General features: G+C 40.3%; 1 protein-coding gene across 1 annotated transcript in view; it reads left to right on the top strand.

The window, feature by feature from the left end:
• The window catches only part of LOC127429449 (neuronal tyrosine-phosphorylated phosphoinositide-3-kinase adapter 1-like), a 77959-nt gene that overhangs the window by 42988 nt on the left and 20587 nt on the right, over window positions 1-14384 (top strand). The window contains exons 4-6 of the mRNA XM_051678445.1: window positions 8627-9024; window positions 10162-11895; window positions 13198-13425. Coding sequence (XP_051534405.1) covers window positions 8627-9024; window positions 10162-11895; window positions 13198-13425 — 2360 coding nt within the window. The remainder of the gene's footprint in view (window positions 1-8626; window positions 9025-10161; window positions 11896-13197; window positions 13426-14384) is intronic.

Genomic DNA, 14384 nt, shown 5'->3' with positions numbered 1-14384 from the left:
TTTTTCTCCCCCTCTAATTCTTTTCTTCTTTTAACACACTGTCTGTGCATCCTTGACATTTATATTGCTTTCATGCCCATCTCTTTTGCACTCACACCTTATGCTCCTTATGTAAGACCAAATTTTTACCTTAAAGTTACTGTATGTTACGGGTTCAAAACTATTTAAACTCAATGGACAGCATTTGTGGCATAATGTTTATTACCATACAAAAATATATTTCAACTTGTCCCTCGTATATTTAAAAGAAACAGCAAAAAGTAAAGTTACGGTAAAGGCACTGACAATGGAAGAGAATGGGGCCGGTCCATAAACATTAAATTACACACTGTTTCAAAAGTATAGCCCCAAGACATAAAACATTATACATGTTAACATTTTAGTGTAATAAAATTAGGGATTTACGTGCGTAACAGCATTTTGCTAGATTACAGGTTTTATCAGCATTACATCGCCATGACAACAAAGTTATAATATTTTATATTGCGATTTTATGACATTAAAATCATGTTTACATGTAAGATGGTTACGTGTTGTGGCTATACTTTTTTCTCCCAATTTGGAATGCCCAATTCCAACTACTTTAGTAGGTCCTCATGGTGGCGCGGTTACTCACCTCAATCCGGGTGGCAGAGGAAAAGTCTCAGTTGCCTCCACTTCTGAGACCGTCAATCCACGCATCTTATCACATGGCTCGTTGTGCATGACAATGCAGAGACTCCGCATGTGGAGGCTCATGCTACTTTCCACGATCCACGCACAACTTACCACGCGCCCCATTGAGAGCAGGATCCACTATTCGCGACCTCGAGGAGGTTACCCCATGTGACTCTACCCTCCCTAGCAACTGGGCCAATTTGATTGCTTAGGAGACCTGGCTGGAGTCACTCAGCACACCCTGGATTCGAACTCGAGACTCCAGGGGTGGTAGTCAGCAACATTACTTGCTGAGCTACCCAGTCCCCCTTGTGGCTATACTTTTTAAATTTCAACATTTATAGACTAGCCCTATTCACTTCCATTGTAAGTGCCTTCTTGTAAATGCAGTTTTTGCTTTTTTAAATAAAGGAGGGACGATATATTTTTACGATATATCAAAATATTTTTTGTGGTAATCAACATTATGCCACAAATGCTGTCGATTAATTTTAACTTATATTGAACCCGGAACATTCCTTTAATTCCATGTTTCCTTTACATCTTAAACCTTATTCTTATTTGAGTGCTTTTTCCCTTCTGTAATTCCTCTCAGCTGGGCAGGTTTGGTTTGATTGCAAACTTTACTTTCTCTCTTCTCTCTCTCTCTCTCTCTCTCTCTCTCTCTCTCTCTCTCTCTCTCTCTCTCTCTCTCCATCTCTTTGTTTCTGGATGAAGAGGAGAATGCATTTAGATGATTGTCTGTGACACCTGTGCAAATGGACATCAAAGAGCTTTTCATCCACACCGTGTTCTACATTCATGACACATGCAGAACCCGTAACACATCCTGTCCTCAAAAAACACGCCTGCTTTAAGCTGCCTTTGTATAAACTGCTCACAGATGCACACACATACAGATGTAGTGTCATATCACACCACACATGTACACCCATGCACATACACTCATGTGGTCTTTGATGTGTGCTTTATGCATGTTCATTGTCTTTAAGCAGTTATCTTGACTCCCTCCACTCCTCACAGACATAAAGAGATACACAAGAGGTCACCCACGCACGCTCTGTCTCTGTCTGGAGGATCTGTCCACTTCCTCTCTCATCCTCCCACTCTTTTATTCAATCCCTCCATCTTCCTCATCTCTGCTGCTGAATGCAGATGATTCTCATTCAGTCATCCATCTATATCTGTACCCATCCTTTTCCCCCTTTCTCTTTACACATCCCTTTCTCAGTCTTTATATTTGAGTGAGAGCGCACAAATGATTCAAATAAAGGGATGGTTCACCCAAAAATGAAACTTCTCTCATAATTTACTCACCTTCGTGCCATCCCAGATGTGTCTGACTTTGTTTTTTCTGCTGAACACACACAAAGATTTTTAGAAGAATATTTAAGCTCTGTTGTTCCATACAATGCAAGTGAATGGTAACCAACATTTTGAAGCCCCAAAAATGACAAAAAAGCAGCATTAAAGTGATCCATATGACTCCAGTGGTTAAATCCATGTCTTCAGAAGCGATATGATAGGTGTGGGTGAGAAGCAGATCAATATTTAAGTCCTTTTTTACTATAAATTATCCTACCTGCCCAGTAGGTGGCAATATACACAAAGAATGTGAATTGTCAAAAACAAAAGAAGAAGGAAGTGGAAGTGAAAGTGGAGATTTTTAGTTAAAAAGGACATAAATATTAATATGTTTCTCACCCACACCTATCAAATCTCTTCAGAAGATGTGGATTAAACCACTGAAGTTGTATAGTTCACTTTTATGCTGCCTTTATAAGCATTTTGGACCTTTAAAGTTCTGGCCACTATTCACTTGCATTGTATGGACCTGCAGAGCTGAAATATTCTTCCAAAAACCTTTGTTTGTGTTTGCAGAAGAAAGAAAGTCATACACATCTGGGATGGCATGATGAGAGAATTTTCAATTTTGGTGCACTATCCCTTTAAATTAACTAATCAAGTTAGCTGCTCAACATGGAACGGATTCTAAATTCTGATTGGATGAGCCACGTTCAATGCCGTAAATTACTATAAACGCACACCTGTGACCGCACATTCCATTTTAATGCACCAAGTGGCTATTTTGCTTAGCAACTGTAAACTCCTACAGTTAGGATAATGAACTACATTATTTTTATATTATACTAGTACACAGTATTTATACTTTAGGGATGATTCTTAATTTAGCCTCATGTCAATTCAAAACCCATATCACTTTATTTCTTATGGGGAAGACAAAAATAATAATTTTAATGAATATTGTGGTCCTTTTTAATGCAATGCCAGTGAATAGTGCCTCATTTTAAGGCTTACAAAAAGCACCCAAGTATCATAAAATTAGTTAATGCGGCTCGTGCTTCATATTCCAAGTGTTCTGAAGGCATACGATGAAAAACCTTGACGTCCATTGCTCATATAAATTTTCACAGTGGCAAGCGTGTTCACGTGAGAATTTAAGTTGTTTTTAAGGCTAAACAATGCAAAATCTAGTGTGAACATTTGAGACACTGTGAATGTAGCTATTTATTGAACATTGGTGTACAGTATATGCGTATCACATTGTTGTTGCTGCCGTTTTATAAAAGCAGCAATCCACTTGCATTGCAGAGATTTTATCACAGTTAAGTGTTGTTTTTTGGCACTACATGAAGTGAAGTGTCTAAGAACACCCCTTAAGCATGGTAAAATCACTGTAGCACACAGTCTCTCGTGATTTATTGCTTTATTAAACTCCACATATTGTGCAGCCTTAAGCAAAGCAACATAAATATTCCTCCCCCTGCTTATCAGAGCAGACATGAATCACTTGAGTTCCATGTTCCTCTGAGCTTTTATTCTAACATGTGAAGTATCGTGTCAGATAAAGGTGAACAACCCATCTCGTGTACTGAAGAGTAGATAAAGAGAAAACAGAACATGTGGAGCTTACATAGAGCAAACCTCATATGACTCGGAGTCTGTTCCCTCTCACATACAGCAAGAACAAGAACTTACCATGCTGTATGTACCTGTAGTTGATGCACTTATCTGGTATGGAATAAGAGATTCATGAAATCTGGGAACGTCCTGAAATAAACATCATATAATGGGGGGAAATTATTCAGTCTAGTGGTGCTTTCTGAATGTTTTATGGAATGTGTGCAGCTGAAACCATGTGTCCTTCATAGATTTAATTATGACATGATTTAAAGGGATAGTTCACCTAAAAATGAACAATATGTCATAATTTGCTTCAGCCTCACGTCGTTACAAACCTGTTTGACTTTCTCTCATTCATGGAACACAAAAAGTTATATAAAACAGATAATCCAAACTGCTTTTTTCCATTCAATGAAAGTGTTTTGTTGTATGAAAAAGAGCAGCTTTGACATTCTGCTTTGCATCTAATTTTGTGTTTCACCCCAAGAGACAGTTTGGAATGACTTGAGGGAGAGTAAATGATGACAGAACTATCTCTTAAACCCAAACCTTTCTGCCCAGTTTTTATTTTTATCAGGAGGATGGCTGCACTACTAAGTCTTCATGGCAAGCTCATATGCTGCAGTATGTGTCCTGTGCATCATATCATGTGATGCTATTTTTCTGTGTTAGCATGTCACACTATACTAGCTCAGCATCTTCTCTACCCTCTGCCTGACAACATACACATGAGCACTTAAACACATACAGATGAATACACACACACACACACACACACACACACACACACACACACACACACACTGCAGAACAGTATATTGATAAGTTGCTTCCATCTGGGCCTTGTGCATGCCAACCTTCATAAAGGTCAGAGAGAGAAAGACTAGGGGAATACGGCGGTCTCTAGACAATGTTTAGGCATCTTATAATTTGTCAGGAGGAAATTCATGAAATTATAATATGACCGTTATGCCTGAAAGAAAGAAAAAAAAAAAAAATTGATTTTTTTTTTTTTGTTCACCTAGACAGCAATGAGATTAAATGGAGAGCAAATGGAGACTTTTGCTTAAAGGAATGTTTCAGGTTCAATACAAATTAATCTCAAACAACAGCATTTGTGGCATAATATTGATTACCACAAAAAATATTTGAACTCATCCCTCCTTTTCTTTTTTTTCTTTTCTTTTTCTTTTTCCCCTTTTTCTCCCAATTTGGTATGTCCAATTCCCAGTGTCCTCGTGGTCGCGTAGTGATTCGCCTCAGTCCGGGTGGCGGACGACGAATCCCAGTTGCCTCCGCGTCTGAGACCATCAACCCGCGCATCTTATCACGTGGCTTGTTGAGCGCGTTGCCACAGAGACATAGAGCTTGTGGAGGCTTCACGCTATCCACGCTCAACTCACCCCCCACCCCACCGAGAACGAACCACATTATAGCGACCACGAGGAGTTTACCCCATGTGACTCTACCCTCCCTAGCAACCGGGCCAATTTGGTTGCTTAGGAGAAATAAAAATAGACACAAATGAGAGAACTGTTTACATAAAGCAGAATTATAGAGCTATACATAATGTACATAGCAGAGTTTAGATAATCAGGTCTTGGAAGTATTTTATGAGAAATGATTGATTCCATGTCGAAATGTCTGACTTTTGATTGCAGACTTTGGTATCTTGGCAAATCTAAGCACAGTGCGTAACACTCTTGAGGAGACTATTTCTCTATATGTGAGATTTCTCTGGTCTTTGCTCAGTATCAGAGAAACAGGACACTTAAAGGAATATTCCAGGATCAATACAAGTTAAGCTCAACTGACAACATTTGTGGCAAAATACTGATTACCACAAAAATACATTTTTACTTGACCCTTGTTTTCTTAAATAAACTGTTCCAAAAGTATAGCCACAAGACGTAATATGCATGTCAACATGATTTTAGCCTGATAAAATCACTAACTAACCATTTCTGTTTAAAGTTTTGTCCAATTTTACAACTTCGTTGCCATGACGATATAATATCTACAAACCATAAACCCTAAAATGATTTATTTATATTTACACATATTTACACCTCAAATGATACACACATTTTAACAGAATTAGTGTAAGTCACAATTCTGCCTTTAAACCCTCCAAAAATTGACCCCAATCCCTTCCATTGTAAGTGCCTCACTGTAACCTCGATTTCTTCTGCTTCTTTTTTTTAAAGAAAAGGAGGGATCGCTGGCTACCACCCCTGGAGTTCGCTAGCTCGCTAGTTCGAATCCCAGGGTGTGCTGAGTGACTCCAGCCAGGTCTCCTAAGCAATTTAAGGAGAAACATCTGAGCAAGGTTCTCGTGATCATGGAAAACCTGAAAATATCGGGGAAAGTCCTGGCAAAGTCATCTGAAAAAAATACAATCTGAAAAATCATGGAAAAGCCATGGAAATTTCTATAATGAAATTAATATTTTATAATTTTGCTTTTCTCTGAAATATCTTATAGACTAAATATTACTCTTTGTGATACTTGTGATTGTGAATAGTAAAATTTGGCCTAGTCAAATCATCCATTGAACTACATGAATTTGTTTTTCTCTCTCTCTCTTTGTTATTTTTTTTTTTGTTTTGTTTTTTTGTTTTTTGCCTTATTGGAAACATTTGCATACGAAGTATTTAAATATTTTAATTAAAAGTATTTAAGCATTAAAATCTGTTAATTGCAAGAATTGGTATATGACATGCATGGAAATACGCCCCAGTAACCTCTATAAATAGTTACCACAAATGACTGGAAAGGTCATGCAAAAGTCATGGAAATTCATTAGTCAAAAGGAATGGTAACTCTTTCTGAGACTATAGGCGCTTTGCCACCATCGGGCTGAATGGTTCTGAGCACAGTGAGGTATGGTTCCATTAGCATTTCCACTTGATCACGGTTCATCATGGCAAGATTACAAAGCGTTCTCTGCCAAGATTTCTCGGCACGGTTAGCTAACCGTGTTAAACTTGCAAATGGAATGGCTTCAGTACGTGATGGCTCACGGTTGTTAATTTGCCAACACCAATGTAACTAATTTGTTTCTGGGTAGCTGGCAAAGTTCACTATGGTGAGTTTAATAAAATGTCATTAAAAAATTATGTATGTTTCGCATTTCTACATGATTTTATGATGATGTGGTCTATTGTACATTATTTTTTCTGCACACTTTTCGTCAGGGATGTAGCTAACGCTAGCTAGCTAATCTCATATAAACTCATATAAAATATTATTATATTACTCGTATAATATTTTGTCAATAAATGTCCTTTTTAGCTAGTCTGGGAACTTTTACATTTCTGTGTGTTCGTGTCCAGTGACATACACAACCCCTCAGCAAGTGATAGTAAACCTCTCGCCTTTTTCTCCTTGCTTTTCTTTTTTTAATTTCTTTCCTGTGCTTTAGCAGAGTAAAAAGCAGTCCTAAAAACTGGAATATGCGATCATCCTCCATAGCGCACTCGCTCCAATATTTGCCTCTCACGCTGTCACCAACTGACATATTTGTTACATACATTCAAGCACCACAGTGGAAAAAGAAACCGTAACTGTGCCAACTGGCCCAGATCAGAATGGAACACTATGGTTTCGCAACAAGAACCGTTCGGCTCAATGTTGGAAAAGCGGCTGAAGTGTATATTTCACTGAAACATAACTAAGAACTCCATTAAGCCTCTTGAGCGATAAAAAGAGCAATATTCAAGCAATATAATTTTTCTTTGAGTGATTCTGTAAAACTGAAATACATTCTTCTAATTCACCGCCTCATTTCCCAGGATACAGCATCAATAAATAATTTCTTTCTGTTAGTGTGTGTGAGTTTCCACTGATGGCAACCCACTATTTACCACCCACAATATGCTGCCTTGCCACACCTGAATCACCCAGTGTGTGTGCACATGTGTACATATGCCAATGTGTGCTCTCAGTTGTGGGGTTAGAAAAAAAATCAGCAAACAATAAACAAATGACTGGCTAGTTGCCGTGGAAACAGAGGGAATGCATGCTTGCAGATACAGGAGAATGAGAAAAGATGCAGAGGGAGACATGGCCTGTGGACAAAGTCTTTATTTGTGTTGGGAAAGAGAAAGGAAAAGAGGGAAAGATCAGCTGATTAAACAGTGTTTGCAAATATGTGATGACAGAGGGAGAGGAGATGAAATATTAAAGGGATAGTTCACCTAAAAATGTATTTCTGTCATAATTTACTCACTCTCATGTTGTTCCACTCAGGTACGACTTACTTTCTTCTGTGGAATACAAAAGGCGAATGCAATGAAAATGAATGGTGACTAATGCTAACATTCTGCCTTTTGTCTACATTCTGCATTCTGCCACATCTCCTTTTGTGTTCCAGAGCGGAAAGAAAGTCAGAGAGGTTTGAAACAGCATGAGGGTGAGTAAATTATGACCGAATTTTCATTTATAGATGAACTATCCCTTTCATTACATGGAAATGATATTAAACATGGGAGAGTTGAAAGTGGAGAATATGAGAAAAAAAATGAAAAGAAAAAGAAAGGAGGAGAGTAAAGGGGGACTGAGGACAAGAGAGGAGAAGAGAAGGATGGGAGGGTGATGGAGGAGAAGGAGGGTGTTGGGTCTCTCACAGGCTGGCATGAACCGCTTCCTCTCATCATTCATCCTGACCATGTGTGTTTTGTGTGTGTAGGCACTGGTCTACGTACTGTAACTGTGTGATAGAGTGTGTGGTGTTGGGGGGTGATGTTTTAACTCAGGAAATGAGCAGAGGAGAGTGTAAGGGGGGGTGGGGGGGGTGGCTGTAGAGACAAAAATGAAATTGACTGTGTGCTATTTATAGATCCTTTTCAGTTGGAATTAGCAGAGAGAGAAAGAGAGAAAAGAATAAACAGTAGGAGACCTACAGCACAATGAGATAAAAATTTATTATTTTAATTGCATAAAGAATCTCTCCATAGAGAAATAATTCCCTTTTCCCTCAGTTTCTGATTCCATCTCTCATCTACAGACCTCATTGTCTTGTTCTTTCTCTCTATTCCCTCAGCTCCAATTATAAAGATGCCTCCTCTGCAACTGTTGGGAAGGTTCGAGATCTGACGTCATTTAGGCGTCATTTCCGAATGGGGTTTATGACGATGCCGGCATCTCAGGACTTGTCACCCCACACTTGTGCGGCCGCCATGGCCCCACGCTCCCAGTCCTGCCACGCTGTGAGCACTGGTGAGGGAGAGGAACTGGAAAATGGCTATTATCAGGACTCAGACCCTCAAAACCAATCAAATTCATCCCGCTGCCCCCCAGCCAAGCCGAAACGCCACCCCAATACTTGTCTCAGCTCCACACCTCAGCAAGAGCATCCTTTCCGTGGGGTCCATGCACCACCTGACACTCCGCCACCTCCACCACCTAATCACCTACCCAAACACCAAGAGAAGCGGAATGGTAAGTAATCAAAATCAATTGTATATTTATGTTAAAATTTATTAATGTATAAAAGGGATAGTTTTGTAATTATTTACTCACTCTTATGTTGTTCCAAACCCGTAATTTCTGACCCGTACAAACCCAACTTTCTTTCTTCGGTGGAACACAAAAGGAGATGTTAGGCAGATTGACTCAGTCACCATTCACTTTCACTGTATGGAAAAAAGATGCAATGCAAGTGAATGGTGACTGAGGTTGCCATTCTGCCTATCATCTCTTTTTGTGTTCTGCTTAAAAGCTAATTTATATTTAATAGGGCTTCTTTTAGTTCGCCTACAAATTATGGCAAAATGCACTGACGTTTTTGTTCTGCTATGGTGTTCGATTGGTGATATTTTCCTTGTAAGCCCACATCCCTGAAATTCTTGACCCAGGGGAACTCGGTTTGCCAAAGAGCGTTGATGATTTTTGGTTTGGATGAGATATTCTTTATTTTCCTCAACAAAATAATTTTAAAACGATGCTGCATATAAATTAGTATACGGAGGCTTTGTTTGCCTAGGGTGCTTTAGTTTGTTCAGGAGAATAAAGTTTGGCTTTTTCATTGTATAAATTAGGCTGAAAATAGAAAATCATAAGAGTTTGAAACAACATGAGGGTGACTAAAGTATAACAGTCATCTCATTGGGAATCTGCGTGATCGGGAGTCGCAAACAAATTTCAGGTGGCGAATAATTTCCTCACGTGGATTTTGCATGTTGTTCAAGTTTGGTGAACTTTGACAAGCAAATTCAACGTGTTGTCCAATAGAAGATTGCTTGGTTTAGCAGTGACCTCTGTGGGGGCGGTGCTTCATACACAGATAAATGTGACCATGCCTTAAGAACATGAAACAGCATTCGAAACCCTTTTTAATTTCATAATTTGTTGAGTGAAACAGGATATTCAATGAGAAATATATTGGGCAGGACATTTATCCATTGGGATAAATAAGGTCATATTTGATTTTATGTTAACTTCAAAATACGTGGATCAGGAAGCTGTACACACATGACCTGTGGTGTATTTTCTTTACTCTCTCTTTTTTTTTTTTTTTTTACACTTTTTTAATCTTTTTCTTTTCTTCTGCTTTTTTCTGATTGTCCTCTTAAACAGCAATGAAGAAATCAGATTCAGGTGAAATGTCAGGACGGAAAGTTCCTCCCTTAAAGCCCAAACGGAGTCCAAGCACACAGCTCTCCTTTGACCCCCCACCCCCCCGGGTCCAGAACCCAACCACACCCCTTCCCTTCCAGAGCTCTGAGCCTTCTCCACGGGGCGAAGGGGGAGATGATGAGCCTGTTTACATTGAGATGGTGGGCCAGGTGTTTACCAGAGAGACTCACAATACTCCCACTCCTCACCCCCTCACACCCTCTGCCACCACGCCCGACTCGGACTCTGACCAGGGAGAGGCCATCTATGAAGAGATGAAGTATCCACTAACAGACGACGCAGCTCGAGAAGCTCACCACCGCTTGCCTCTCAAACACGAGCGTATTAAGTCCTCCAAAGCTTACCACTCTATGATTTCATCTGCCTCTTCCTCCATCTCCTCCTCACTCCCACGCCCCTCATCCTCCTCTCCAGCCTGCTCCTCCTCCAAGCCTAAAGCAACTGTCTCCATCTCTCACTCCTCTCCTCTTCCTTCATCCTGTTCTTCTGCATCCTCCACTCCCGTACCTCAACCCCTCTCCTCCTCACCTCACCCTCCCCGTGCCCCCACACCTTTTCTGTTGCCAGGAGCCAAGCCTGAACACGAGTCCAGCTCCAGTAAGATTCCAGCACCCTTCCCTAACTTGCTTCAGCACAAGCCCCCTCTTCTGGCATTTCCCCAGCCAGCAGCTGCCTCCAGTGGGGTTGGGGCTCAGCACAAGTCCAGCTCAACCAAGATCAGCATGCAATCAGGCTCCAGCCTGCCAGTGTCGACCAGCAACCCCTCTGGCACTAGCTCCACCAGTACTTCCAAAGAGTCCTCTGGAGTCGAGAAGGAAAGGGAGAAGGAGAGGAGGGAAGGACAGCTGGGACCAGCACCAGGACTCAGAGCCCGCAGTCATTCCACTCCTCTTCCTCCATCATCGAAATCATCCTCTCCATATTCCCACCACCACCACCATCATCATCACCCACACCACCGGCCTTCCCACTATCATCATTACCGCAAGCCTGAGAAAGAGACCTCGCCAGCAGGCAAAGGGTCAGGACAGGCTCAGTCCTCCACACAGATGCAAACCCAGTCTAAGGAGGGCAAGTCAGTCAGCTTCCTGCTCAAGTCCGAGAAAACTGAGCGAGACAGGGATAGGGAAAGAGACAGAGAGCGGGACAGAGAGAGGGATCGTGATCGAGAGCGAGACCTGAGCACACCATTGTCCAGCCAGTCGGATACCCTCTCCTCAAACACATATACACACACTTCTCAAACTGGTACTAGCACTACGCCAACCCCGAGTCTACCACAATCATCAACAGCAGCCAAAGCACCATGCTCTTCTTCCTCTTCTTCTACTCAGCGTCCCCCATCTCGTTCTCATATGCAACGTTCACACACACCCCACTTGTCTCATGGCCTTCCTGCTTACAAACCTCCCCCCGCCGACAGCCCCCTGCTCTGGACCTACCCTTCTGCTGGTTTCCGCCGGCCGCCCGCCTACGACAGCCTGCGTGGGGGCTCGCAGTTGCCATCCTTGCGCACAGACCCGACAAAAACTGGATGTGCAACCCAGGCATTGCAGGCCAAGGCTGGGTTCATTCCATGGGAGAATGCAGCCGGATTGGAGCTCACCAATGAACAAGATTACTGGCCCATGCACAGAAAATTATCATTCAGTCATGGGAGCCGAGACACAGATAGTGAGTGATGGTGGAGAGAGTATGAAATGAGAATGAGGGTTAATGGGAGAAAGATTTAGTAGAGGGGGATATTGGAAAGATGGTAACTTTAACAGGATGCTTATTTGGAAAGTTTTTCTTTAGCTTTTATTTGTAATTTACTGTATACGCAGTGGCCTTAAACAGTATCTGGCACTTTTAAAGACTTTTTAAAGTCTTAATATCATTGTATTAGATACAAAATGTCAAACCAATTGACATCTGCAAGCAAATGATTCTAGATCTTTTAACCACAAAAAATGGACACTAAACCAGTGTAAGGTGTAATTCAATAACAAAGTAATTAATTACTTTAATATAATTACTTTTTAGTCAAAAAAAAGAAGTGTAATGTATTGCATTTTAAATTCTTGTAATCAGATTACAGTTACTGACTTTGAATTAATATAATTACTTTTAAGTAAATTATAGGTTTATGCTTATTTTTAATACATTATTTATGTAGAATACATGAATTATGGCCCCGTAACGAGTTATTGTGAAGGTGAAATGTGAGGTGCTGAGTGTATGACTTGTGTGTAATAATGAACAAGAAAGAAATATAGACATTATTTTGCATTTGTTGAGTGGAAAAGTACTTTCGAAAGTAACTTAAAAGTAAAGTAATTAGTAATGTGATTACTTTTTCAATGAATTAATTAGTAAAATATGATTAAAATTTACTAATTAGTAAAATTAGTAAAAAATGATTGCAAGTTTAGTGAAATAATTAGTAATATGTAGTGGATCAGTATTTTTTAAGTTACTTACCCAACACTGCACTAAAATAATGACTTTGACAGCAGTTTTAACTGTTAAAAAGTGAATGATGCCCTTCAAGTTCACACAGGTGTCTTAGCAGAGTAACCATAGGTGTAGATCATCACATTAAGCATGGACATGTTCCACTATGATTGACAACCAGAAAGTGTCCAAATATATTTTGTCTTAATTTTGACAAAATGTTATTGGACATGGAAAATCTATTTAATTTTGAATGTATCTATTGTTTTATCATTTGAAACCTAACAAACTTTTTTTTTTTTTTTTTTACTTGAAAAGTGTGTATGTGCTGTTTCATTAAAATAAATGCCACTTGGTTTGATATTTTGTGCTATAATGCAAAGACATTCCTATATTATTAAGTGTGGTTTGAGTGTACAAATACTTTTTGGGGCTGCTGTAATTCTAATTATTTATTTGTTCTGTCTTTGCTCTTTTTTAGTTTGTTTTCATATTGTATTATTGGACATGTTTAATTGTGTATTCTCTAATGCTGTGTAGAGGAAGATGGAAGCGTGTGGAATGGCAGTACTGATGCTCTGTTGAGGAGAGACAGGGATGAAATAGGAGCAGCTATGCGGGGTGGAGGACACTCCGGGATACCTGTGCGGGCAACAGGGAGACACAGCGAGAGCTTGGCAGGGGCGGACGGACCCCCAGGGTTGAGAGGACTGATACGAGCAGGGCTGCCCTTACCCTGCCAAACGTTCCCAGCATGCCGCAACGGAGGTGAGATCCAGTTGAAATGACACAAGGGCAAGTTTTTCTTGGCTTCTGTCGTGATCTCAGTAGTTAAAACACTGGATCAAGATCAAAGGTGTTTAGGTCAAAGATACATACATTTGTAGACCTGCTGCTGTTATCATGTCTGCATTAATTTGTTTGGAAAGCATTAAATGTTATAAAAGAATAATTATGTAGTCTACAGCAGGAATGCTCAAAGCCAGCCCAAGGACCATATCGGCTCCCCATAGCCCTTTTCCACCAACATGGTTCAGGGGCGGGTTTCTGTTCCGCTCATTTCCACTGCTGTAAAGGAAGTTCCAGGGCAGAAAATCTGGTTCTGAACCGGCCCCAAAAGCTTACTGGTCTCTACACAGGAACCGATTACATCAGGGGGCGGAGGGCGTGATTATGTTTCATCTCTAGGTAGTTTTCCAAACAACAACATTAGCTACCGTCTGCAGCAAGGAGTACTTTTTTAACTCTATAACAACAATAAAACCCCACAAAAATGTCAGGCATCAAAAGCATTCAGGAAATGTGGAGGAAACGAGCGTTGTACTTGCAATTTGTTCTTCTATGGAGATCCAAGATAAACTAGAGAGATCGCAAAGGAAAAAAAGTCTATGAGGAGAAACGGCAAGAAATAATGCACACCGGCTTCAACAGGACGATTGACCAAATCATAAACAAATTGAAAACTTTAAAGAGACTACAGGGAGCATAAGAGACACAAGCAAAAGCACCAGTGGAGGGAGCAACGATGTATTGGACTCTGTGCTCTGACATCGACATCTAGCTAACTAACCTTGGCATTGAATTCAGTCAACCTCGCTTGAGATAAATACAGAATCGCCGGTGTCCTCAGCTGATCTCTTTAATTAATTATATTTGCCAACTTTGTTAGCTTTCCTAAAATTCTTCTCATCTTATTTTGTGCATTATTTTGTTCAATAAGGGGATTA

This window comes from Myxocyprinus asiaticus, chromosome 3, assembly GCF_019703515.2.
Source record: "Myxocyprinus asiaticus isolate MX2 ecotype Aquarium Trade chromosome 3, UBuf_Myxa_2, whole genome shotgun sequence".
Lineage (NCBI taxonomy): Eukaryota > Metazoa > Chordata > Actinopteri > Cypriniformes > Catostomidae > Myxocyprinus > Myxocyprinus asiaticus.
This window is presented reverse-complemented; position numbering and strand designations above follow the sequence as displayed.